This window comes from Aedes aegypti, chromosome 2, assembly GCF_002204515.2.
Source record: "Aedes aegypti strain LVP_AGWG chromosome 2, AaegL5.0 Primary Assembly, whole genome shotgun sequence".
NCBI lineage: Eukaryota > Metazoa > Arthropoda > Insecta > Diptera > Culicidae > Aedes > Aedes aegypti.
This window is the reverse complement of record NC_035108.1, coordinates 200,719,105-200,746,949: the sequence shown is the minus strand read 5'-3', so window position 1 is coordinate 200,746,949 and position 27,845 is coordinate 200,719,105. Positions and strand designations below refer to the sequence as shown.

Sequence of the window (27,845 nt, the reverse complement as noted above, 5' to 3'; positions counted from 1 at the left end):
CTCGAAAACGTCATCGTTTTCTTGGTTTTCTTTGTCAAAAATTTGTAAACAGAAAACGAAAAATTTCAGCCTCCCGTAATTTTGTACGATTTTGCTTCGGAAAAAACATTTCTAACATTCCAAAATGGGGAAAGGATTTAATAATTACATGTGCAAAAAGTTTTTCCATCCAGCTTCCAGAGATAATCTGAAACGGGTGAGTTTGGTTTGGTCGCTGTAAGTTCGTAATAGATTTGATAATGAACATCGTATATTCCAGGTTTGGATGGCAGAACAACAGGCGGAGGCTTACAAAAAGAAACAGGAAGAGCTCCGGAACCAGTATGAAAAGGAACAGGAACTGCACGATAACAAAGCAATGCTCAGCAAGGAAAGTAAGGACAAGCTCAGCGTTAACTTTATGTACGAACTTCCTCCGGGCATGAAGAAGGAAAGGGAAAACGGAACGACCGATGAAGCGGAATACAAGTTTGAATGGCAGCGCAAATACAACGCCCCGAGGGAAAGTTACTGCAAGGGCGATACGGAAATTCGAGATCAACCGTAAGTTAGTTACCTCTAAGTTGGTCCCTCCTAGTAGGGGAAAAGCACTAATTTTCGACCCACGAGAATTCTGAGCCAATATTCGGATTTTCATACAAAGTAGGTCTAAATCGTATGAATGGGTCGAAAATTAGTGTCCTTCTCCTAATATATTCGATTTATCATATAGGCCAAATGTTCCAATAGTGGAGGTACTAAACACGGTTCAACTTTACTTAACCCCTCAAAATTCAAGTAGCACAATAAATGTGGAATTTCCTCATAAAATTGCCTACCTTTAGGCGTATTCCGCGATTCAAGTTCTTTAGTTGATTTTAATTTTGAAATAATTGAAGAAAAGTAAATTACTTGTAACTTAGTGCGATGAATCATTAACCTTCCAGTCGTCGCGCGGTTTGCCACCGTCAGAACCACCGCGCTGCTGTTGTGAACGAAAAGCAAGGTTTTTTTTTCAACGATGTTGTACAAAATACAACAGTGCGACGACTGAAGTGTTAATACTTTCGGGGAAATCAAAACAGAATGTTATAGATTCTAAACGGTGTTTAAAGAATACTCAGCTGAATCTTAAAGATTCTGAGTGAGATCTCAGTGGTTATCTTAAAGGGCTCCATCTGGAATGCCTCCAGGACTTTTGGAGTTTTCTAAGGTGATTCCATCGAATTTTCACCTCAGAATTCTCAGGGATATTTGCGGGAATCCAAGGATTTCTGGCAAGATAATTGGGATTCATAACAGAAGACTAAAGATTTCTAAATTATATACATGTAACGGTCTGTCCAAAATACCCAACAAGACCACGCGGACAATTTCGAAACAAATTCATTCTATATCCCTTTCGGGACGAACCAGCACAATTGTGCTGTTCGGCACCCATGACATTGAATGATTATTTTAGCCAATAAATCATTGTTTTACTAAACTTTTTTGATCTCGATTATTGAATTATCATTAATACTTGTAATCAAGCACAAAAGCTTTTGTTTACATCGTGTTTAGAAAACACCAGCTCAGGGTAAACAAAATGTAAACAAACACCTTAAGAATTGAAAAAGTTTTATCTGTCGCAACTTTTCAACTATTCGTTTTTTCTAGGTATGCACAGATACGAATCGAGAGTGAAAGAGTCATTCTTTGAAATGATGAAGACTGAATGTGAATTGATTCACACAGCTAAGATTTCTGGAGGGACAAAGTGGGACCAGCACAATTGTGCTGGTGCCGGCACTTACCCGTTCGATGTTCGTTGTGGACTACCAATTTTCATTTTCAGTATTTTGTTCAAGTTAAGTGGCTGAATCTGGTGCTAATGTCCACAATAGTGCATAATATTGCATTAGAACATGAATGAGTGATTATATACGAAGTTTAAAAATTATGTGCCGTTCAAAGCTATGTAACAGAAACTCATTGCTTTGGTTTAAAACTTTCTTTTTCTATAAGTCCATGGACATGCAATGTTTGAAATAGATTGGGAATCACAATTATTGTCTGAAATCTCGTATGGCAAAGATTAAGAAACAGTGAAATTTTTGGGGAACGTTCAAAAATTACGTCAATCATTTAGGGGTCATGCACAAATTACGTTACGCTCCAGGGGGGGGGGGGTCGAGCCAAGCGTGACAAGCCTTACAAAATTTTCGGAAATCTACAATACATATGCTGTTTCAATATCTGCTATAATATTTATGAAGTTGGAAAACTGGAGCTGAAAACCTTTACTTACTATTTGCTTTTGAACTGCAGAGTCTTTTAAATGGCATACTATTGATGTATGCAGCCCATGCTGGTATTACTTGCAAAAATGTTGTTTATTATGTTGATCTACGAAATGCATTTTAAATTGGGAAACTTTAAACTTTTACAGTACTATGAAATACTCAACTAAACTATTAAGCAATGTATGAAGTTCTGGAGTCTAGATTATCCGCTCGAATAGAAAAAAATCGTTTCGTTTTTTTTTATCTTAACAATATGTTTGTCCAAATCTTGAATTTTGAGACTGATATATTAAAAATTAAAATCTGGACTTCATTGCCAGTGTTGCATAGTAACTAGCTGTATCGATCAGAGAAGAGTAGGTTCAATTCGGGCTGCAATGTTTATTTTTTGTCATGGACGTATTACGATTGTGCCATTTGGCGTTGCATGCTAGTCCGTTGATTCGTGTGATGCTCCCTTCAAAGGTCATAATCATATATAATGCATTCCAGGAAACTTTCCACGGTATGGTTGACAGCTAAAAGTGCCCATGCAACCGAAACGAAAGGGAGCACAAAACTTGAGTATGGGCAGGGGTCATTCAAAAATGACGTTCATCATTTAGGGGAGGGGGGGGGTGTCAATTAAAGTGTAACAGTGCATGTATTAGGTATTGGAAAAAGGGACAGAGGGGGGAGGGGGTTCTAGAGATCCCGAAAAACAATGGACGTCATATTTCATTCGTCCCTCAGAGCTTTACATTTTCCTTTGTAATGTAACGGTCACATCGATTGCGAAACATTAAACACTCATGGCAAACCTAAAAGCCTACTGATCGCAGCTGTCTTATGTATTGTCTTATTAGAAGCATTGTCAGAGTCTTTATTTTCAAATCTAACAGTTTCCAAATATTTGAATACATTAAAAAAATTGATTGTTTTATGTAATTTTTCAAGTAGCTGGAATATATGTAACAATTTCAAAAAGCAAATTCATGCTATAATATCTTTTTGTAAAGAAAATTTTCTCGACTTCCCTGAGCGTAGTGTATGATCGTACCTGTCACATGATATACACATGCAAAATTGGTCGATTGATAAAGAAAGCTGTCAGTAAATAACTGTGGAAGAGCTCATGAGAAGTTGAGAAGCAGGCTCCTGTAACGTCAGCAAGAAGAAGAAGAAATTTGATGATAATTATTTGCACTTAAAAATGCGCCAGTCTTGTTAATAACCTTCCAAGCTTTTGAGCACATATTACATAAATTTACATGATTTTTTAGGGACGCTTATAATTTTTTTTAAATTTTGATGTACATTAAAAAAACAAAATTATTTCTGATTTTTGGCTCACCCTATTCCACGAAAGAGCACCCTAATGACGAAATAAAAAAACGGGTCCAACATTTTTTAAAAAGACATGGCTTTTTTTCGAACATCGACCGCTTTGGAGACAGACCAGCACAATAAATTGTGCTGGTCTGAATTTAGCCGTAAAAAGTAAAGTTCATGGATTGATAGAGTAGCCAAAATAAAGGAAGTTTTGTTCTACGAGATGATGAGTTCATAAGGTAAATTTTGAAATAATCACTCAAATGTGGTCCGTCACGAAAGGGATATACAGTATTGGACAAAACATTTGCAACTTTTTCGATTTTCCATACAAAATGGTCAACTTTGGAAGCTCAGATCTTAGTTATTTGTGGATCGATTTGAACGAAATTTTCACAGTACGTCACACATTACTTGATTTTTAACATATATTTTCGAGCGATTTTTCCAATCACGAGTTCAAAAGTAATAACGGTTTGACCACAGACAAACAGACGTAACAGCTAGAACAATCATCAATTTAGAACATAGGCACGTGAACATTTACGCCCAATGCTAAAGATACATCATTTGGCCAACTGCGAACTAGGTGGCGGTAGTGAGCAAACGTCAAACTCGAACAAAAACGATACGAGTGCCACGAGTGGCCCGTCGGCCAACTATTAAATATTAGAATTGGGCGCTATTCTGCTGTGCGATGAAAATAATAAGAGTGTTACGTCTGTTTGTCTGTGGTTTGACTAAAGTGAAATTTTTGACGGAAAATTATAAACGATTTATCTGAAAATAGGAAAGCCCCACACATAAACTGTCTTTGGCAAACTTGTTCATATTGTCTAAATCCACAACTTTGCTGAAGACATCATAATGATATTCCTTCAACTTTTTAAGTTATGTAAATTCAGGGTGGCCACCGAACCGGAAAAAACGGGAAAAGCGGGAAAAAGACGGGAATTTGAATCCATCGGGAAAAAGACGGGAAAAACCGGGAATTTGAGATGATCACCGGGAAAAAAATTTCGAATGAAAATCTTTAAGCTCCAAATCTACAAAATTAGTCGTAGAAAGTTTTTACGGTTGATGATAATGCCATTAAACATATTCAATTATGCATAAATAACTTTTAAACAATAATGATTCAATTTCTTGTAGAAATAATCTACTTTGCTACACTATACTTCTTAGAACTGTTTCACTTCACTCATTGATTAGCAATGGTTCGAAATATTTTATGATTTTTTTCCTCTTACAGTATGGCCCATAAAAAAATGCGAAAATTGTTTGAACATGAATATAGCATCCAAAAGCGTTATTTTTATTGTTTTTGATGGCGAATGTAATTTCTGATTATTGTAGTATATTCTGACACAACTTTGCTACCCAGGACAATTTTTGTCATATTTTTCTTACTGTCTTAAATAATGTAATAAAGCAAATAAGTTCAAAGGTTTTGTCCGCCAAAAGCTAGAAACAGCGTCTGATTGTCGTATACTCTGGTGATAAACTTTCCACCTTCAAAAATCACACTTTATTGTTGAAAATTTTAGTTTATTTGATATCAGAGGATGGAGGAGTACTTAGAGAACGTGTTTTTCATCATCACAATAAAATGTTTTGCCAGGGTCATAGTTTTGAGGGCATTTGCGTCTTATAGGTTTGGTATGCTTTTATTTTTTGTTAAGGTTGAATAAAAAACAAATACGGAGGCCTATAACAGATTTTTGAGGATGAAATTTGTTCCATCGGTTAGAGACAACTTATATCAATATTAGCTCATAGGTTTTGAGCAAAACGGCGCCGCTTATCACATTTATATGAAGGTTCAAAATGAGCCGTTTTTTCGAAAATATATTTAAGTCTCCAATTACCCAGGTATGAACCAATTCTATCATTTGATATGGGCATATGCTGGAGACAAGGCCTGTGAAGAATCCCACGCCATCGTTGATGTTTTAGAAGCTTTCATCACACAGATATTGAACTCCACGTCCGCATGATAAAATTTGAAGGTATGCTTCCAATTTCTCTCTGGTAAGGTGAAAGTAACAGATAAAAATCATATCCAAAGCAAAAAAAACTGAGTCAAAATAGATTAAACAATACAAGTAATGAATAATATTTATGTTTCATTCACATTTTCTATGTAAAATCTATCATAAAACATGATATGACCATTTTCGCATTTTTTATGGGCCATACTGTACAATTGATTTGATTTTTCTCTAACTTACAGTATTGGACAAAACATTTGCAACTTTTTCGATTTTCCATACAAAATGGCCAACTTTGGTAAGCTAGATCTCAGTTGTTTATAGACCGATTCGAATGAAATTTTCACAGAACATCAGATATAACTTGAATTTTAACATATATTTTTGAATAATTTTTCCAATCACGAGTTTATAAGTAATAACGGTTTAACTAAAGTGTAATTTTCGACGAAATATTCAAAACTATTTATCTCAAAATCTGATAGCCCTACACAAAAACTGTCTTCAGCAAACTTGTTCATCTTGTTAAAATCTACAACTCTGCAGAAGATACCATGAAGCTATTTCTTCAACCTGTTTAGTTATGTCATTTATAAAAAATCGTTAAAAAATTCACTTTAGTCGAACCGTTACTGCTCTTGAATTTGTTATTGGAAAAATCACTCAAAAATATATGTTGAAATTCAAGTAATGTCTGATCTTCTGCCAAAATTTCATTCAAATCGGTCCATAAATAACCGAGATATAGCTTACCAAAGTTGGTCATTTTGTATGGAAAATCGAATAAGTTGCAAATGTTTTGTCCAATACTGTATCTGACTCAAAGTTTTGAATCAGAGTTTCAAAACTTCTTGCAGACAGTTTAAGCACTTAAAATTTTCTTTAGTTGCTTTGAGAGCTTAATGTGTCATTCGTTACCTAATTGACCAAAAGTTGTATAAACAAGTTGAGGTACATGATTCAACACCATTGGCATAGTTTGCTTCATTTCATCCTTACCTTTTATGAAGATAAAAAAGATTTTGTATTGAAATACTTTTAAACATTGTAGTAAGATGCACAAAAAAGGCATATCTATGTATGAAAATGGAATGGTGTTTAGGAAGTGAATTAAAAGTGCCAAGAATAGAATAGCACAATTGAGCTAAATGAAGGTATAAGTGACAGAAAACTAGTTTTGAGAAAAAAGACTAAAGTTTTTTTTCAGTTATTTTCATTTTATACTAATTGTGTGGAAGCCAAAAACAAGCCAATCTTCTACAAATAATATTATTTTTCCGATTGGTCGTAAACATTTCCTTAAAATGCCATTAAAAAGCTTGAAGTAGATTTTTTTTCAGTTTCAATAAAAAACCGGGAAAATAATGAAATTTGTACCGGGAAAACCCGGGAAAAAAGCGGGAATTTCAAAATGAATATTTGGTGGCCACCCTGAAATTATAAAAAATTGCCAAAAAATTCACTTTGGTCAAACTCGTGATTGGAAAAATCTCTCAAAAATATATGTTAAAATTCATGTTATGTCTGACGTACTGTGAAAATTTAGTTTAAATTGGTCCACAAATAACTGACATCTGAGCTTCCAAAGTTGACCATTTTGTATGGAAAATCGAAAAAGTTGCAAATGTTTTGTCCAATACTGTATTTATATCGAACTCATGAACCAGAAAGCTCAGCTATGCCGTTAAACCATTCATAAAAAGCTATTTACTCATTAGTGACGTTATGTAGATTACTAGTGTAACGCAAGCGTGGGTGTGGTTGGCTTCTGCGTTACATTCATTGTTAGCTTTTTGGGCTTATGACAATGGGGATATTAAGGTGAAGATGAACCGAATCCAGAATTTCTGTAACGACAAATCACAATGAAAATTTAATATGATAGACAATACCTAACTTGGGACAATGACATGACAAAACAAAATCATAGTACAATTACGACGTTCAACAAAACTTTAGTACACTTAGTTTTGATGAATAGTTACGAAATGATAGATTAATTGCTTTACTACTTGCTTCGCTACATAAGTAGATGTTTTTCGTTTAACATTTCTCATGCTGATATTCTATTTTTATAGCTGAAACTTATTGGATTCTATCAGTCGCTTTCATATTTTTAAAAGGTGTTGAAGAAACCACATATTTATTTTCATGTTTTCAAAATACCATTTCCATATTAAATTACTTTGTTTGTAGGTTGTAAAATAATTATTTGACCTATCAATTCATTCCATTTTGCAGCATTATTAGCATTATTGTGTGAGGTCGATTCCATTTAGCTGACACCCAATCTTATCCTATTTTCCCTCTCCCATGCCGATTGCGTGGTCAGTATAGACTATTCAGCCATTACCCCTCCTATCATCGGCTTTAGATTGACTTGTGCTCTTATTGTCCCACCAAACGCTGCAAAATGGAAATCAATTAGTCCATCTTCCATTAAATTTTGGTAATCTGTTTTGGAAAAAATCAATTCTGTTCAATTTATTTCATTCTATTCTGTTCTTTGTTTATAAGACTTACCTTTTTTAAATTTTCATGTTCTTTTTCAGATTTGGTATCCAAGTTCGGAACGTGCGATGCATCAAATGTCACAAATGGGGGCATATCAATACTGACAAAGAGTGTACCATGTACAGCTTGTCAATGAGCGAAGCGAAGAAAATCCATTCAGAGGCAGAAAGTAATCAAATTCTTTCGAAGAATGATTTGGAGCAAGGGCTCCGCGAAGATGGACTTGCAATGAAAAGAAGTGCTAAGGAGCTGTCCACTTCTCACAAGCTGGTAGAAGAACCAGGAATGGACAAAGTTCAAACAGAAACCGATTTTATAAGATCACTATCAACGAAACAAAAGAAAAAACTTTTGAAAAAGTTGGAGAAAATTGAGAAACGCCATAAGCAAGAAAAGAAACACAAGAAAAAGCGCAGATCTAGTTCTTCTAGTTCATCCAGCAGCTCAGATAGCTCCGATCATGAAAGGGAAAAGCGATTGGCGAAGAAAAAGCCCAAGAAATCTCATCGCAAGGACGAGTCGGACTCGGAAGATGACGATCGTCGAAAGGCAAATAAGGACAGATCTAGAAAGCGATCACACTCTCCGCATGCCAGTCGACATTATGGCGAAAGCAGCAGCTACAGTAGACGAGATCGCGATCGTTCTCGTTCAAGGAGTCCAAGGCGTGACCGCAAAAGGCGTTAGTTTTAAACTTGAATTATTCCGAACTATGTACGTTTATTTTGAATTATAATCAGTATGACATATCAATTGTAAGAGATGTGAATTTGTTCCATTCTTCTTGCTCCGTCGAATCAGAAGCCGTTTTCCGATAACGATATTCACTCGTATTTCCATTCCTGGCTTTGAAACTCCATTTGGGATTCTGTTATCATCTGTAGTCATATTCTTTCTATTTAGGTTTTCTCTTGAATCGAAAGAAGAAATCATCTTCATTCAATCAGTTGCGCACTAAGGTAGAAGAGGACGATCCTGTAGCTGGGAGAATTTCCGTGGCATGACTGCTCTCGCGAGGTTGGTTCTACAAAATGAATAAGCAAACGGCTTTAGTAAATAAGTTCAAGTAACAAAGAAAAATATGGTGACGGAAAACAATAACTTCGAGACCACCTCACTCAATATGTTTTAATTCTCGCATAACTTCTGATCTCGCCCTAAAAGCCATTGGTAACCATGTGTGTAGCTCGTTATTTCTGAGCATTTGCATTGATTTTCATGTTATTTAACAACGTTATGGGGAAGAAAGGATCAATATCTACCTGCAAGTGATGTTGGTTTGGATGCTTATTCTATCATTCGCTCAGAAACATCCAGCTACGCACGTGGTTACCAATGGCTTTTAGGGCGTTATCTCAGAGTACCGTAAAGTGTCCTAATTCAGCGCAGTGCCTAATTCCGCGCATTTCATACAAAATTATTTATATATGGAAATACACATTAATATTTCAGCAACTTTTAATGCTATTCGAGGCTACTTTGATTTAGCATAAGTTTGAATCACAAATAAAAGCAAATAAGGCATTTTTTCGCGGCATAAAAAAATAATCAGTGAAGGCTCGTCGGAGTAGACGTCATTTTTCTAATTTTCTTAGCGTCTGTGCTAAGACTGTAGGACAACAACAAACGCGATTTCTTTATCAAAAATGTTTTATTTTTTATGCAATATTCCATGGAACTACTTGCTACATATATGCTTCATGGTGCTTCTATGGAATCTCATCAAATATAAGCATAATTATTGAGTTTTATTCAAAAAAGTATTGCGCGGAATTAGGCTACGTCTTTATTCCATAATGCCCTAATTCCGCGCACTGTTCTTTGTATAACAACAGACAAGTAAACATGCTATATCCGTCTTCACATCTGTCTATTTCTCTGAAAAGTAACTTCATGCATACATACGTTTCATGTACAAGCGGAATATCGGGAAAGCCCACTTAGGCAGCGTCCATAAATGACGTAGCATTTTTTGATCAATTTTTGACACCCCTTCCCCCTTCGTAGCTTTGTAAAAAAAAAAAATTAAGTTTCGACTATTCGGAAATTTTGCCCGATTTTGTTATTGTTGTTATTCCTTTACGTGTTAATCAACATCGCCTTGCCAATAGGTTTTCATTGAATAACTTTCTTCACAAGTATCGGATTGTTTCGCGGTCTTCGGCAATGTTCTTCATGGTAAAATAACCTATCGAGATCTGCGTTCGGAATTTTTATAAAGGTCAATGGGCGACATCTGGCGATTTTTTTTTGCAAAAGTAAGTTTTCCCATAGTAAATCCCATACAAACTTTGAACGGCTGGCGCTAAAATATAGTTTCACCGATCGAGCTGAAATTTTGCACAGTTGTTATTGAACCCAAATGCAATCCAAAAAGTGGACTGGAGCGAGAATCTAAATTTTGTCCCACGCTAATGCACAGCCCCAAAAAATAGTCTATACATCTGTGCGCACAAAATTGACTTAGCATAATGAACCACACATAACATTGCCAATGTACACTTGTTTATAATTCTTATTTATATTATACAATCCATATAGAATTATTGGAAAACAACATATGTCGTGATTTGTAGAAGACCCCACAAATTACGACACATTCTCGGGAAATGATTCACGGAAACGTTACGATCCCTACATAATTTACGAAGCCTCCATACAAAAAGTATGATAATACGTAGGAGGGATTGAAAATGGCCATATTTTGTGTGACGTAATTTATGGATGACCCTTAGGTTCTTCTGAGGTTTCTTTTTTGCTTAAAAAAATAAGTTTCAGTTACCCGTGGCATTAGTGGACCATTGATTGATTTGCTTGAAACTTATTGATTCCAAGCAATAATGCGAACTAGTCCTTATATTGTATGAACAGTGCAGAATACAAATAGGGGTAGTCGGGGCGGTTTCGCCAATGGGGTGGAATGATTCACATTGGCATGGGGGTTTTTCAGGGTCCTTCCTTAGCAGAGTGATTAGAGTCCGCGGCTACAAAGCAAAGCCATGCTAAAGGTGTCTGGGTTTGATTCCCGTTAATGCCAAGAAGAAGAAGATGGGTTTTTTTTCTCGACCGAATTGTCTAAAACTATGCAATATGAAATATATATAAGCCAAATATGAGCGCAGTAGATTTCGAACGAGTATTTCATTTCTAATCTTTCCAGTTCAGTGAATAAAATAATTAAATTGTTAGATTCTATGAGATAATTTCACAACACAAAATAGGGTGCTCATATCACCCCATCGAAAAAAAAAATCGACGAAAAATTCATTCGTGATTTTTTTTTTAAGACAACGGAAATCGTGCATATCTAGTGTATTGATCTAAAAATTGCAATTCTAACGACTTTTTTTAAGATGGCCAAATAGGGTCCTAAAGCCCTGTCCCAATTTTAGTGCCAAACGCTTAAGTTTAGGCCAATAACACATGTATACTCAATTTTCTAATGTTTTTCGTTGGTTTGAGTCCAAAAAAACATTTTTTTAGATTTTGTCGCACTCCTTGGCTTAAACTCAAATTTTGGGTGTATTTTGTTTTCCGTGTCCCTTCCGAAATGTCAGATAGGAACAACCCCAGTGGTAAAACTAAAACCCCTGTGGTGTTTTTGTCGACTAAGCGAACGTCAAACATGATCTTAAGTGTCAAGGTTCATTTATGGACCCAATTTTTAAATTAAATTTTAAACATGATATAGCCGTTATTTGAGCGGGAAATATTGCTAAAGTAGTTGCAGTAAGATGCTCTTTCGTGTTATTGAATAAAAACAAGATTTCATTAAAAATTTTAGGACCCAATTGCCTCACTTTCCCCTAGACGAAATTCACACGTACCAATGCCACGATATTGGTTATCTTTATTTCATGTGATAGGCAAAAAAATAATAAAAAAAAAACTGAACGTAGACTAAAAAGTTACGGTTCATACAAAACTCTACGTTTTCTCATACAAAAAGTGTTACGGAGGGGGTTGAAAATTTTCAATTTTAAGTGTTACGTAACGAATGGATGCAGCCCCTCGTCAAATTTAATGTTAATTTGATTGTTTCATTAGTGCGCGGAATTAGGCATTCTTCTGCGCGGAATATGGAAAAGCGTGTAAAAAATGCGCGGAATTAGGCAATTTCAACGAGTGAACTTTTTCAAAAAAATCACGTATGTAAATTATGAATACAGTCTAGTTAATATTTTTCCCATAATCTAGAATAGATTTGCTAGCGATCATCCCATAAAGCTTTTTTATTGATGCGATACTAATTTTTAAGTAACCGTTTGAATCGTTTTTTTCTTTAACTGCGCTGAATTACGGCACTTTGCGGTATGCGAGAATTGATCGTTAAATGAGTGGTCCATGCAATTCTCACCAGTGCTACGTCTGTTTCCCTGTGATTTTACTATTCAATTTTATGAGTAACGCATAACAATAATAGAATGAATTAACAGAAAAAAAAAATATATAAACTAAAAGGCCCTCCACAATTGCTTGTATAATATCCTTATCATCTAGCAGTATCAAAAGTGTTAAGGTTCATAGGTATTTGGATTTGGATTGATTTGGTCTAAGCTGGGTTTTCAAAATGATAAAGTTTAACAATTAAATCTGTCACTTTAGAAGAAAAATAATTGACGTAGTGCTGTATAATCATCTATCGATTCACACCGACAGAGATGTCAACAAGATTTTTGCTTTGAAGACATTTTTTACAACGCTTCGACTATTGTCGTCAGCCCCATTTTCTTCGGCAGTCTTTCCCATAAGAACTGCGGATCAATCTGTAGTACTATTATCGGCAACTCTGATTCAACCGCGTTTTGAGCCGTATTTATTTGAATTAATGACTAAATAACGCTACATTGAAGACGAACCAGCCACTGGCTGAAAGTCTCGATAATAAAGATATGTAATAATAATAATAATAATAGTGGTTATCACGCCTAATGGTATGGGTGCCCTAGTGTAGATGTAGTTTTGAACCTTAGAGGAAAACAATATGCACTCAGTCTCGAAAAACACCAGAAACCGGGTTTAAATTTTTCAAATTGGGTAATATTTACATATGCATTTTGATGAGTCTGCAAAGCGTGTGCAAGTTTCTTTGAGGAAAACAAAAACAAACTGTGTATGACGAGCGTATGCTAGTCTACGTGTGTTCAAATGTCACTAAGCTCTATAATAACCCTACATGATATAAAATTTATAATTTTAATTTTGATGAAATGTATTGTTTGTCACACAGGCAGAAAAAAATAACATGCTGCCCACGCAAAGTGTTGCTAAGTGTTAATAGACGAATAATATAAAATAATCGTTCTAGAAATAGCATTTATTGTAAACACGACGGGGTTTTCTTCTCACTGGAAGTTGTAGCGTGACGTTATCGTAAATTTCTTTTTTTTTTTGCTAAATTTGTCTTGCTTTTCGTTTGACCAATATGTAATTTGTAAAATAGTAAATACATAGTAAAAGTTATTAACGCAAACTCACAATAGCAACTAACAAACAATACAGAAATTTAGATGTATGATATGCAAGTTTTGAGTAAGCTGGTCTCAAGTTTTGTCCGTCGCTGTATAGATTGACATAGTATGTTCGATACCAGATGTGCAAACAGATTTACCTACCTTGACATGAATGTGGTGCTTCACCATGGCAGCTCTCAAAATGAGCATTCGCGAACGCCTCTGGAACTCATTTCCTACGTTGATAGCTTTCTCGAACGTTGCGCATCTGTGGTCGGCATCCTTGGCATACAAAATCTTGTTATGCGAATCGATTCGTGCTTGAATCTGACCTTCCAGTATCAACTGCATGAGTTCGTTCTCAAGTGCCGCTACCGAGCGATTGAAGGCAGTTGCCATTTTACGCATATCTGCCGACATGTATGGGCTGAAATACTGCACCAAAGCTCGGTTGCGGATTTGGGTATATAGCGCATTCACGTGGGGTGCAATATACATATCCAGCAGGAGATTGTCCTTGATTTCATCGAGTAGCTTCAGACAGGATGCGTACTTAGATTCGTAAAATTTAAAAATGATGTCACGAAGCTGCGGTTCCAGTTCGAGGAAAAGCTTGAACGAGCTGCTAGAAATAACATTCTTCAACTCCTGCCTATCGAACGTAGCCAAAGCGCAAAGGCCTCCATACATTGCCACATTGTTTGTGGAAATCATCTCCGGAAAGTCACACAGATCGAAGTTCGCCTGCAGGAAGTGCTTCGCGGCAGACTTATACTTCCTTGTGGCAAGCTCAGCTAGCCCAGCTGCGCATTTCAGACGTGTAATAACGGCCTGATTGGGATCCTTGTCTTTCGAAGTCTCCGCTACTTCTGTGGTATTCTCCGCTTTGGCCACATAGCTCAATACGTGCGACCAGTTTTGAAGATAGATTGAAACCTTGATAACGTTGAGACACATGTTAACCACATGTTTGCCACTAGTGCAATAATCACGAGCCCTGGAGTAACATTTTAGTGCATTGGACAGATCACCACAGTTCAAGTAATGATCTCCGAGATCATCGTGTCCACGTCGAATGCTTTCCTTGATAGAGTTTGCTCGATAGTTTTTCAAATCGCAATCCAGTTTTTCCAACTTCAATGCAGATTTCTTGCTCTTCGTTTCAACCCATGCTTGATCGAAGCTTGGTATATCCTAGAATTAAGAAAAAAAATACTATAGAATATCTGAGGCAAGGGAGGCAAGCTTAACGATCTATATGCCTGTCCATATAGGTACATCCATGTAGGAAATAGACCTAGTACAGTACAGAGCAGGTAGCAATGGATATCACCATGTTTTGGCAATTACGACAAGTATTACTGGTCGTATTTATGTATGATTTATCTCTAGATTTCTCCAGGAATATCATCAGAAATGACTTCAGTTATATTTTGTTATATATTGTTATTTATTATTATCATTATTTTTATTAAAGAGACTTTCAGCCGATTTTCGTGGTCGACCTCTTTTGCCTTTCGGCTGCTGGAGTTCACTAAAGGTTTCGAACTTACTCAGCCAAGCTTTGTTGCGGTTGAAGAAACGTTCTCTTTTTCTATTGCTTTCTTTCCATAGCCTTTTAAACTTTAGTGCAAAAAGGTTGATTTTCTTTCGCAGTTCTATTCCATCAATTTCCTTTTCCTGGCACCTGCTAGTTACAAATTGACTTAAAGCAGTTTTGGAACCTTTTTCCATAAAATGTTCGGCCATTTCACGAATGGCGATTTTCACACCTAATAAATGATACAAATTTAAATATTGAAGTTAGTCTAACAGTGCCCTCAGGAGGACTGATTTCTGTTACTCACCGCCAGCCATTTCGATATTAGATTGCGGATAGCAGTCGGACAGGAACTTCAACTGGCAGACGATGGGTTTGCTGGACTTAAGTAAAACTTCAATCTGACAAGGACCCCAATGGATAGCCAACAGCCGCAAGCAAAATGGTGTAAGCTTGATGTTTGATGGACAGAAGATGCAAATCGGGATTTCTACGAACTTTTTAAATTCTAAGGATGTGTAGCATTCGCACTAAAGTTTTACAGAATAAAAGGTTTTTCACATACAGTGATGAGACTTGATGATCAATCTCTTCAACATGAGTGTTGGAACAGGTTAAAGGATAATAATTTATCATACACCTGATTACTGTGATTGATTAAAATGGGCCGATGCACGAGTTCACTATTTGACGTTTGAGTGGTGCCGTGTTATTTACGTGACCATGCGATGTGTGGTATTTAGAGGTCGAGGATCAAATTCGAGAGGGATTCGCGATAAGGGCCTATCTGACAAATCAATAACAATGAGAAAATAACCAATGAAATTTTCATGTGCAATTTTTAATCCCAATTGGAGAAAATATACTCCAACTTTAACTATTTCACTTTAATACACATTTCATAAACCTAGTTTCAAAATCCTCATCAATACCACACACATCTCCTCCAATTTTCCTAGCTATTTTGTAATAAAAAATATTATAAGGTTTCGCCTTAAACGCACTCAAGAATGCCAGTATCGCCCAATGTTATGAGCCTGTAATCGATATTATTTTCAGTGTCGCTTATTACTTTTGCGCCGTGTTTCATTCTGATTTCAATTAAGCCCGCAATGTACGCCTTGTTTATTTTTTGTTTGCAGTGTCGCCGTTTACTCTCGCCGTGTTTTGATTTCGATTTCAGATGCGCCCATCATTTTGATAAACAAAAACACAGGCGTAATCAATACAGTGTGTGGTTTTGCATGAGGTGAAGTTTCGTCTTCTACAAATTTGCGTTTTTTGAATAGTTAAATTATCGAAAGGGGAAAAGTTCAAGTGCAGTGAATAGACAATCAAGCTACAATCTCACCGCAATAGTTTCTTAAATTGTGTACATTTTGTCAGTTTCGCCTAATTCGCGAATCTTTCTAGAATTAGTTTTTGTTATAGCATCCGTTTTGAAGTGGTAGTTGTGCAATGCCAACTTCGGCGAATCGAAAGTTCACGAAGCTGCACGAAAATGACGTCGTGTTGGCAAGCTGCGAACAAAATTTTTCGCAGACTTATCGTCACCACCAGCTGTTCGTTTCGTTTCCATTTTTTTCGTGACTAATAGTGATTATCACGTCTAATGGCATGGGTACCCTAATGTAGATGTGGTTGTGAACCTTAGAGGAAAACAATATGCACTCTGTCGCGAAAAACAACCAGAATCCGGGTGTAAATTTTTCAAATTGGGTAATATTTCCATATGCATTTTGATGAGTCTGGAAAGCGTGTGCAAGTTTTTTTGAGGTAAACAAAAACAAACTGTGTATGACGAGCGTTCAAACGTCACTAAGCTCTATGGACCGATGCACGAGTTCACTAGATTGACGTTTGAGCGGTGCCGAATTCATTGGTTGCCATGGTCCCATAAATAACACGGCACCACTAAAACGTCAGATAGTGAACTCGTGCATTGGTCCATACCGTACACCCCCGTTAATAAGCCATTTTACGAAGCCTGGTCAAATGACAGGAGACCTGGGATTTTTCAATCATCGGCGTCAGTTTTCGCGATGATAATGGTTGATGACTGTGCGCATTTCTAGCGCAGCTTTTCATCCAGGCGAAAACTTAAATGGAGAAAAATTATTAAAATATTTCTGATCACAAAAGTGTTTTTTTATGTGCAATATGGGTAACAAAGAGGTAGCTGATACAATAACTAGGTGTAATGTTGCAGTGACGAACATTTTTGAATCTCATTTTTGTCATTTTCTCCATGTCCTCGTTTGGTAAGATGAGGCGTTATTGAAAATCACGCTGGATTTAATCCCAGGTCTCCTGTCAATTGACGCCGTTGCGGCGATCAGCTGTTCCGAAACGTCTCGTAAAATGGCTCATTAGAACGGTACCTCATGCAAACCATCGGGGTTCTTTTTTATTTGAACATCTAGTCACCCTACACGTAAAAAAAATTTGCGGTAAAAACTACCATTTTAGGGGGTTAAGTTAAGCGCTCGCACCGGCAATTTTTAGCAGACCAGAATCGCGCTCGATTTTACCATGTCTGTAGTCGAAATCAGATAGTCGAATATGGTTTCTGTCAAATGTACCGGCAATGTGGTGGGTGGCACTATAAACATAGTAATTTGTGCTGAAATTCCATGGTAATTTTAAGAATGGGCCTAGTCAGCTAAAATAGTAGTTTTTACTACAGATTTTTTTTCCCGTGTAGAAACGTGTTTCTGGTCACCTCTTTCACTGTTTTGTTTTGATTTTGCGTTCCGTTCCACAACGTTCCATTCCACTTTACTCCGTTCCATGAGCTAAATGACGTTTGAACCAAGGGTGGAGGGCGGCTGTCAACTGGGAGTAAAATTGAAAAGCCGCCAACCTAAGTCCAGAACCAGTTTTAAGGCTTAACGCGGAAAAGTATAAATCATTCTTCGCAAAATTACAGGTAATCAATGCGCTTGAAAGAAATTGTTTGCTAGCAGTTATTTGCTACGTGCTACAGCAGTGCGCTGTTGGCAATTTAATCAGAAAATTCTGCTAAATTCCCAAAAAGATGTTTGCGAGAAAATTGATTACGCCGTCACCATTGTTTGGTCGTTATTTTGTATGGTTGTTTACATTTTAGAACCAGCGACACGTCGGGGTAGCAATAAAGAGCCGCCAGTTCCACCCTTGGTTTGAACCATTTTTAATCTGCACTGAAATGAATTTTATTGTAGAAACTACTGAATCCATGGTAAAATTAAGAACTGCACCAACGATTTTCAACCGACTACATTAATCTGTTAACTCTACCAAAACATATTCAACATAACCACACAAGAAAATTTCTTCTGTTGGTTTAACCAGAGTTGTAGTATTTTTGACTAGAAACATTCTTGATATGAGAAGTTTAGCATCATACCTTTGACCACGCTGTGTTGTACGGTGGGTGTCACGGATTGAAATACAATGCTTTGTAGTGGACGCTACTATGGACATAGTCAAATTTACTGCACTGCTCAGTGATTTTCACCACATAATAGTAAACTTAACAGATTTTTGTAGTCGGTTGAAAATCGTTGGTGCATTCTACCATGGATTCGGTAGATTATACAACAAAATTTGTTTGCGTGTGAACGATGTGCAAATTAGCGGGGTACACATTAAAAAGTCAATACAGAGTCAGAATTAGGGCGAATGTGAACACTAATACACAGACAAACAGACGTAACACTTAGAACAAATCTCGAACAAAATCATAGTCACGAGGACATGTGCGCCCAATGCTAACATTATTGTATTTGGCCGACGGGCCAACAGATGGCGGTAGTGTGCAAACGTCAAACGCGAACAAAAACGATGCGAGCGCTGCGGATGGCGGATTGGCCACCTACCATATTTTTGAATCGACCGTTGAAAAGGTGGTCGATGGACAATGATGAGAGTGTGACGTCTGTTTGTCTGTGACTAATACATTGTCAGTAAAATCGGTTTGAAGTTCAGCGGATATAATTTCAATTCTATATTATGTTTCCGATCGATTTAATCGCATGATGCATTTTTGTATGATCCATTACAATATTATTTTTGTAACAAACCATTTGATTTATTTTCATATTATGAACAACATGTTTAAATAAATAAAAAAGCATCATGCGCCATTCATCAAAATTGAGGATTGTTGCGCCCCTCGGTTTTTCGTCTCCTTCAGTTTAACAGCCGCGATTGCGCCTTTTGACCTCGTCCTTCTGTTTTGACTATCATCAGTTTCGCCGTTTTGCTACGCTCTTTCACACGAACCTTCTTCACTATCGACCTTCTGACCACTCAGTTTTAAATGCGCCCTGCTGCCACACTCAATCGCAAATGCGCCCGGTTATCGCAAAGGGGGAAGATGGGCGAAATTGACATCAGAGTTCGTATCGAAAGAGAATATCAAATGCGCCTTTTTGTTTTTCTCACTTATTTCGTGAAAAACGTTATTTAAAAAAAAAAAACAGTTGTGCATTGTATGATTGTAATTTATCAAATAAACTGTTAGGTGAATAAAACTCAATTTGTTTACATTTGTCAGTTAGGCCGTAAATCTGGTACTGTATTGAAGTGTTCAGATTAAATGTGCACTGAACGAAACTTCCCGCCTCAGAATGAATGATTCCCAACTCACTTGGCTATAAATCCACGAATTGAATGAAATTTATGGTGTAAGATGCATCCACACACTATTGAACAAAAATCATCCAATTCTAGGATGATTTTTGGTTCACATCCGTCTAAAAATAAGTAGATAATTGAGTTATGATAGCATAAATGAATAACATGCATTTTATGACGGATAATAATTTCTTCTATGTCCCAAATCGAAAATCATTCAATTATCGTTTAAAACAACAAATGGATTGCAGATGATCCCAGTTGTCAAATCATCCTTGTGAATCGTATGGTGGACGCAACGTGGTGTGGTTTAATTTTCTCCGTGAATAAAATAGGTAATTGAACATTATTCATATTCCTGCAGCCGATTTTGTAGAATGTCCTTGATGCAATATCGATGTAATAAACGAAATTTTCTGTTATAGAACCATCAACTTCGTTATGTATTTTCAATATGAATCATGTTACATTATGAACTAACATAGCAGGTGTTGTTTACATGTACGTATGAAAATCATTCAATTTTCTCCATCTTTTTGATGAATACAAATCGTTTCAAAGTTGGATGATTTTCATTTGGTGGGATTTGTAAACAGATGATTTCAACAAAGATGAAAATCATCTTGCATGTGTCTGAAAATAGGTTTGGGGCTCGGATGAGGCAAAAATCATTCAATCTATGGCGGGAGATTCCGTTCAGTGTGGTCAAACCAACGGGGGTACCCGGTACAAGCAAACACATACTTAGAGCCGGACCTGTTATATACACTGAACGAAATCCCCCGCCACGAATTGAATGATTATTGACTCAGACACAATCAAGATGATTTTCATCTTCGCGAAAATCAGTTGTTTACAAACCACTCCGAATGAAAATCATCCAGTCTTGGAATGAATTTTATCATTCAAATAGATGCCTCTAATTGAATTATTATCATACATACATGTAAACAACCCCTTTTTCATGTTAGTTATTAATTAAAAATAAATCAAATCAAAAGTTAAGCACTACAAAACGTTGTTGATATTGCTTTATATTTCTTAAATGTAATATAAACTCATTATTTAACATCTTCAGTTTTCAGTTTTTCCAGCCGTCTTGTAAGGAACATAATTGTGTGATGTATATAGCTCCATGGAGCCCAGATAGCCATAGCGGTAAACGCGCAGCTATTCAGCAAGACCAAGCTGAGGGTCGTGGGTTCGAATCCCACCGGTCGAGGTTGGAAATTTTCTCGACTTCCCAGGGCATAGAGTATCTTCGTACCTGCCACACGATATACACATGCAAAAATGATCGATGGCATAGTAAGCTCTCAGTTAACAACTGTGGAAGTGCTCATAAGAACACTAAGCTGAGAAGCAGGCTCTGTCCCAGTGAGGACGTAACGCCAGAAAGAAGAAGAAGAATATAGCTCCATGGCACCTAAATATTCGGATGTTAGCGACCTGTGGTTAGTAGGCACTCTTAAGAAGTCTGAAAAAAAACGCAAATGAGGATAAAATAAGATTTCAAGTGAAATTACCTGTAATTTCCACACAGTAATGTTTTTCAAATTACGCTGCCGCCACCATGATGTTTACGTAAATATTTATAAGATTAATTTGACGTTTAGGAGCATTCCCTTTTCCCTTGATATATCAAGCTAAGTATGATGTTACGCTCAAGAAAAGTAAAGAAATTTATTGACTGAATGGGTCAAGAAATTTTCTACAGAGAGCCCCCTTTGAAGTGACATTTCTCCTCAACTGCGTACTAAGATCAGAAAAAAATGATTTTTTTGATCATTTCTTGGAAGAAATGTTCCACTCATCGAGATAGGCGATTTCTTTTCTTGTCAGTAGCAAACCAGCCTTCAGACAGTAAATGAATGATTTTCGGTATGGGACATGGGAGAACTAATAATCCGTCATAAATTGCATGATAATCATTTGTGTTATCATCATTCGATTAATTGCAGATTGTCATTCTATTATGTTCTATTATTCATCTCTAATTTGGATGATTTTTGTTCAATAAATAGTGGATGCATCATATTCTTTCATAATCATTCAAAATGAGGGATATGAAGTTTTATAACCATGTGAATTACAAATCATTCAATGTGCGACCGGAGGTTTCGTTCAGTGTACGACATGGGTGACCACGGCAACGAGTAAATATGACACCGCTCAAACGTCAAATTTGTGAACTCGTGCATTGGTCAAACATTCAAGCAGTGATTCTACCCCATTACCCCGAATTCCAAAACCCCGAACGACTCATCACTCCGAATGACATTACCCCGAATTCCAATATGTCATATGGAAAATGTCATCAATATCATCATATCATGGCATGGAGGGTTTTTCTATGTCGTCTAAAACTTTGCAATAAAGAGCACTTCGATATGAGGCATATTGTGGCCAAATATGAATTCAGTAGCTTTTACAATAGTTTGAAAGCTCAGGTTGGTCAGGAGGAGGAGTTCAGACCGACGATTGGAAAGTTCGGCGCCCACCGGCTGTCGAACGAGAACGGCCTAAGACTGGTAGATTTTGCCACCTCCAAGAATATAGCCATTCGTAGCACCCACGATAAAAAGAAACAAAGTATTATATTCCGAAAAATGACATTTGGTAATGACGTCATTCCTATCGCAATCTCGAACGTGTGCAAGAGAAAGCAAAGCCGGCTCTTTTTTTTCTATCCTTCTAGACCAGTGATTCCCAAAGTGGGCAAATTCGCCCCCCTGGGGGCGATTTTCAAGCTCAAGGGGGCGAAAATTTGCAAAACACAATTTGGGGGGCGAAAAATCCAGAAAGGGGGCGAAAATGCTAACATGCCCAGTAAACACACCATCGTAAATGATGAGATATAAAAGTACAAATGTGGAGGCGATATACGCACATCTTGCATGAAGCCTTATGGCGCATGTACGTATATCGCCTCCACATTTGTACTCTTATGCGCTATCTTATACGATTTTGTGTTTACTGGGTGGGAGCATTTTAAAATAACTACTCACAACCTTTAGAGGATCTGATGATTAATCAACTTATCTAATTTTAGGACTATTTTACCTTAGATCGTTATATCTCTAATTATGGTTATTATAAAGTTATGACAGAAACCACCTAAACTGTCAAACACAAAATGTTAGTTTTTTAACATCATGTGAGTTTTAAGAATGGTTGGTAATTGAGATTTTCACAAGGTCGGACTGATTTGTCACAGGTAACAATTAAAACACACAGAATATTTCCAATATTTCTTCGATTTGGCATCCAGCTATATACGAAAAAAAATCGACAGTACCCATTTTGAAGTTTCGGTGCACACATTCTTATCATTTCTTATGGTAGAAGTAAATTTCGCTAAACTTAGCTGACCAAAATCGGGTTCCAACTATAAAACCGCTTGAATTCAAAGACGAAAAGCATTCTATTTAAAAATAGGTTTGAATAACCTTGATATCAGAGATGCGTCGGATTTGAACCTTATGAACGTCCGGAAAAATCAGAGTTTTTATTGGTGTTAAAATAATATGAAATCACAATTAACGAATCATATTTTACATACGCGCCAAATGGTGACGTATTTGGGAAGGCGAGACCTTCCAATAACACACAATTGCAAAAATAATCAATGCAATTCAAATATGACATATTCATGTGAACAGAAGTGCGTTTGCTCGGAAAACATTGCGTTTGATTCAATTTTGGAGAGCTTCACCCCCAACTTCGTCCCCAGTTGGCGTGCTTGCATAAATTACATTTAAATAGTTAAAACTGGGCTGAGCTTGTATCGAAAACAGATTTAGTAGCTTATAATGCACGAAAGACATTGTTAAACTTGCTATTATAAAGTACAGTTGAATGAATCCTAATTAATAGATGTGGGTTCTCGAAATTCAAGAAAATATTTTTAAATGTACCGTAATCCGGGGTATCATTGATCAGCGGGGTAACATTGATCGGAATGACTTATCTCGTAAAAAGTTCGTATTATCATTTATTGCTGGAACATTTCCAAATCATGAATGGTGTTTCTCTTTCTCATACTCATAAGCTAATGAAAGTGAAGATTTTTGCGAAAATTGCGTTTACCTTATGCGTAAATTTGTCAACTTTTCGAAACAATGATTTCAATGGGTAAGATGACACTACCGAAGATTCATATCTCACATAAGTTCAGCAAACGATATGAGCAAGGAAAATGCGGTTCTTACTAAAAATGGCATCGCTAAAAATGATTCCGTTGTCAAAATTTTCATAAGTATGCTCAATTAGGCAACATTAACGAATTACTGTTAAGAATGTAGAATTCCCTTAGACAATTGCCTACATTTAGGCGTATTCCGTGGTTCAAGGTGTTTTAATTTTGAAATAACTCAAAAAGTAAATGACTTGTAAGCGTTTGGCCTTCATATTCGGCTTCAGGGACCATGATTTAAGTGAGTAATGACATTTTCAATATCACTGAACGTTGTTTACATAGGTGATCAATGTTACCCCATATCAGCTAAATCAAAAAGTCGCTTAAAACATTTTTTTAAAAATGCTTAACTCTTTCAAAAAACAAAATACAGTATACAGTCACGAGCTATGGGTGGCAGTACTTGTTTTAAAAATATAAAATTTGCAACATTTGCATTTTCAAACGAAATATTTAAAAAATATTCAAAAAAATGATCAATGTTACCCCGGATTACGGTACATAATAGTTATTGTATTATGATTCTATGGATATGTCAGTCGAAGACATTTTTTGGCGTACAGCGTTTAAATATTTTTTTTGAATCACATATCAGGGGGGCGATTCCAGATAACATCGGACTCAAGGTGGCGAAAGTTAAAAAAGTTTGGGAAGCACTGTTCTAGACCCATGCTTGGCGATAGAAATGACGACACATGTTTTTATTGAAAATCGTTGTTTACACGTGGGAATAGCCTACCTTGTTGTGTATACCATGGGTAGCACCTACTTTCAGCACAGCCTCCCGTATCGTTACAGTTGGAGATCACCACAATAGACGAAATCACAAATCGACAACGTTTTGATCGATGGATGGCACTTCTCCGAAATAACCGACTTCAGAATCTATCTTGGCGCTAACATTGGCTCTGATCACTACTTAGTGATGGTGAAACAGCGCCCAAAACTATCCAATATCGACGCCCGCGCGCCCTACGCGACTGGCCCAACCGAACGTCACCACCGCATACGGAACAGCTGCCGGAGGAGTGGAAGCAATTGGCCATATTATTGGAGCTTGCAGAGAAACCAACCGATCTTTAGTAGTGTGTGACAAAGAATGATATATTATATTATCTATTCTACATAGCATACTACGATTAATTGGGTTGCTTCAATCTTAGGGTGCTTGTACTCCTTAACTCCTCCTCAAGCTGCAACGATTGAAGTTCCATTTTTTCTTCGATAGGTCTCCAGTTTCACTCTTGACAACGGTTTGGTCAAAACGTCAGCGACCATTGTCTCAGTCGGGCAGTAAAGAACCTTGATAACGTTGTTGCTCACTAGGTCCCGAATGAAATTGAACCGTGTGTCAATATGTTTGGTTCTGCGACTTTCTCCTTCGGCTAGCAGCATCGCTATGCAGCTCTGGTTGTCCTCGAGCACTGTGATTCGTCCGATGAGCTTCTCACCAATGTCCTTCGTCAGCGCTCCTGACAAACCTCGGCTAAAGCCATGTATTCTGCCTCGGTGCACGAAAGGGTAACGCACTGCTGTTTTCGAGCAGCCCAGGAAATCGGTTCATCTAGGTGAAAGATGAACCTCGAGTTTTATCTTCGGTCTTGGTGGTCTTCATCCCAGTCCGCGTCTACGTGTGCGTATAGCTGTCCAGATTCGCCAAGCTCCAGCTTCAAATCTGTAGTCGATTTTAGGTACCGCAACGTCCGTTTGGCCTCCGTCCAATCCAATCCGCCCGGATCGAGATTTGCAGAAACATCTCTTTGATGTCTGCAGAAACTGCGACTTGACGCTCTCGGTACGGAAACATCACGGATAGTAACGGCACATAACGGAGTCAGAAGGTCCGGGCCCTTGAGCAACAAGGAGTTCAATGATACGCCGTCAACTTTCGCCGCTGCGTCCCAGATCACTCGAATTTTCCCAGGCTTCTTTTCATTCACGACGACTCCAATCGGTAAGAACCATGTGCGACGCAGGTCGAATCCTTTAATTTCCTCCGCTGTCGCTTCGTGTATGTAACCCTTGGGTTTAAAGTCAGCTATTTGCTGACGAACGCTGTCGTAAAGCTGCGAGTCTCGAGCTAAACGCTTTTCCAGGAACCTGAAGCGTCGTTCCGCCATCGGCCGACTGTCTGGAAATTCTACATAGTCATGTTTCCAGAGCAGGCCTGTCTCAAACTTCTCGCTGTTCAACCGGCGTGTGGTCGCTTCCAGGATACTGAAGGCACGTTGTTCTCCCATACCTTTCACGGTAGGCACAAGAGCTACACCCAAACTCTCGATGTCGAAAAAGCGACTGACGTACTCGTGGAGATCACCTGTGGTCGGCTCGACGTGCACATGTAGTTGTCAGTGTATTGTGTTAGCTCGTGGCTTCCGTAGACTGCCACACACTGCCCATCTAATCCTGGTCTTCGTTGCAATCGGTTCATTCAACTTCCCTTCACGCAACTTCAGTGTAGCGAGAAGATGAACGTTGTTTTGTCCGATTAGGATTCACCGGGAGCTTTTTGAGATGTGTGTATCGCATAATTTGTGGTCTGTTGTGGTAAGCCGAGATTGTCGACCGTGTGTAGACGTCGGAAAGCTTGTAGTCACCCCACGCAGTTGAATCACCCACAATTTATGAATCAGCTGATTTCAAAAAACAAAATTATTATCAAACTTATCACAAAATATCACAGGATCATTTTTACTGATAAGCAACACAAAATGTTAAGCCATTTCAATGATTTTTATTTCAGTAAAATAGCGCTTGATCGCGGTATGAACCAACAATATAACTAAATTCTTTTTGTAGCTATTTGGGCTGTATTTTCGGCCAACATTGTAAGCCGTGTGCCTATTGACGTGTAGCTAGAAACGACGTTTTAAAGTTTGTTCCAAAGATTTTTTGTGAGAGATTGAGCCCAGTCAACATTTACAGATTCAATAAAAATAGCTATGAGAGATAAATGCGTATTTATACGGATTTGGCTAAGATTTTTCAGTAAAATACTTGATCAATAAATTGTGGGAAATATACACACCAGTCACAATTTATGAATCAGCGTTCAAACTACTAGTACTTTGTATTTATTAAAATGATTCTTTGTTTCAAATAATTTCCGAAGTAAAATTTTGTTACGGGAGAGCAATAGTAGTTTGGAACTGTTCTATAACTACACAAATTTCTTTTTTTTTTTTTGTGGAAAAGGAATCTGAACATACTAATAAATTTCCATGATTTTGGAAAGAACAAATTCTTATGAAAAAAAGTTATTTAGGGGGATTATAATTTTATATGGCCATCAAAATTGTAGACGTTGTTTATACGAGTTGAGGTCTTGTTATGTCTTGTTATATTGTTATGTTGAATAATTTATGGATAAATAGAAAATCCTAAATTTGCGAGGAACACAAAGATAAACTGTTTCTACCAAATGTAACGATTTTTTAGTTACACCTGGTAGGTTCTTCCTAATTTTGCAAGAAAAACGGGGTATTGCTTCTGCAGAAGGACCAAAAGTAACGAGTGGGAAGAAAAGAACTGGTTTACATCCTCCCTGATTGATATCAATACCAATTGTTTGTCATTTTTATGATCACTTTTGTTGTACGTAAGTTTTTTAGATTACCTCCCTGGCTGAACTGTGGCTCTTCTATCAGACACATGGAGAAGTAAAAGGCATTCAGACTTTTGAAAAAAAAAAAAACAGAGGTCATGGAGTATCATTTACATTTATGTAACCGATTTTTTTCACGTGCGTAATGTGCCACTATATAATCGGCATATTATATTGGAATCCTCAGTAAAGGCAATCGAAGAGTCAAGCATTTACGAGCTCTGCCATCTAGATCTAATAATTGTCTAATTACATTAACTGCCATCATCCTTCAAATAAACAAGCTCCAGTAGCATATAAATCCACAAATTCAATGTTCACAAGTTAAGAGATTATTAATTAAAGATCAA

General features: G+C 37.1%; 2 protein-coding genes across 2 annotated transcripts in view; one reads left to right on the top strand and one right to left on the bottom strand.

Moving 5' to 3' along the window:
* The first annotated feature begins 11 nt into the window (after positions 1-11).
* LOC5575203 (corepressor interacting with RBPJ 1) lies at positions 12-8,839 on the top strand. The gene is made up of 3 exons (XM_001661792.2): positions 12-196; positions 260-543; positions 8,119-8,839. Exons 1-3 carry the CDS (start codon positions 125-127, stop codon positions 8,765-8,767), a joined length of 1,005 nt encoding a protein of 334 aa, XP_001661842.1. The 5' UTR covers positions 12-124; the 3' UTR covers positions 8,768-8,839.
* LOC5575201 (COP9 signalosome complex subunit 1b) overlaps positions 8,768-27,845 on the bottom strand; it is a 34,157-nt gene continuing 15,079 nt past the window's right edge. The window contains exons 3-4 of the mRNA XM_021843710.1: positions 13,696-14,727; positions 8,768-9,104 (exon numbers count right to left, since the gene is read on the bottom strand). Of these exons, the coding sequence (XP_021699402.1) occupies positions 9,024-9,104; positions 13,696-14,727 (1,113 nt within the window). The 3' untranslated portion in view covers positions 8,768-9,023. The remainder of the gene's footprint in view (positions 9,105-13,695; positions 14,728-27,845) is intronic.

What these genes read in the sequence shown, in the direction of transcription:
- LOC5575203 (XM_001661792.2), top strand. Translation starts at nt 125, where the DNA reads ATGGGGAAAGGATTTAATAATTACATGTGCAAAAAGTTTTTCCATCCA. An exon ending in CCAGAGATAATCTGAAACGG is followed by an intron (nt 197 to 259) that starts GTGAGTTTGGTT and finishes CGTATATTCCAG; the next exon opens with GTTTGGATGGCAGAACAACA. An exon ending in ACGGAAATTCGAGATCAACC is followed by an intron (nt 544 to 8,118) that starts GTAAGTTAGTTA and finishes GTTCTTTTTCAG; the next exon opens with ATTTGGTATCCAAGTTCGGA.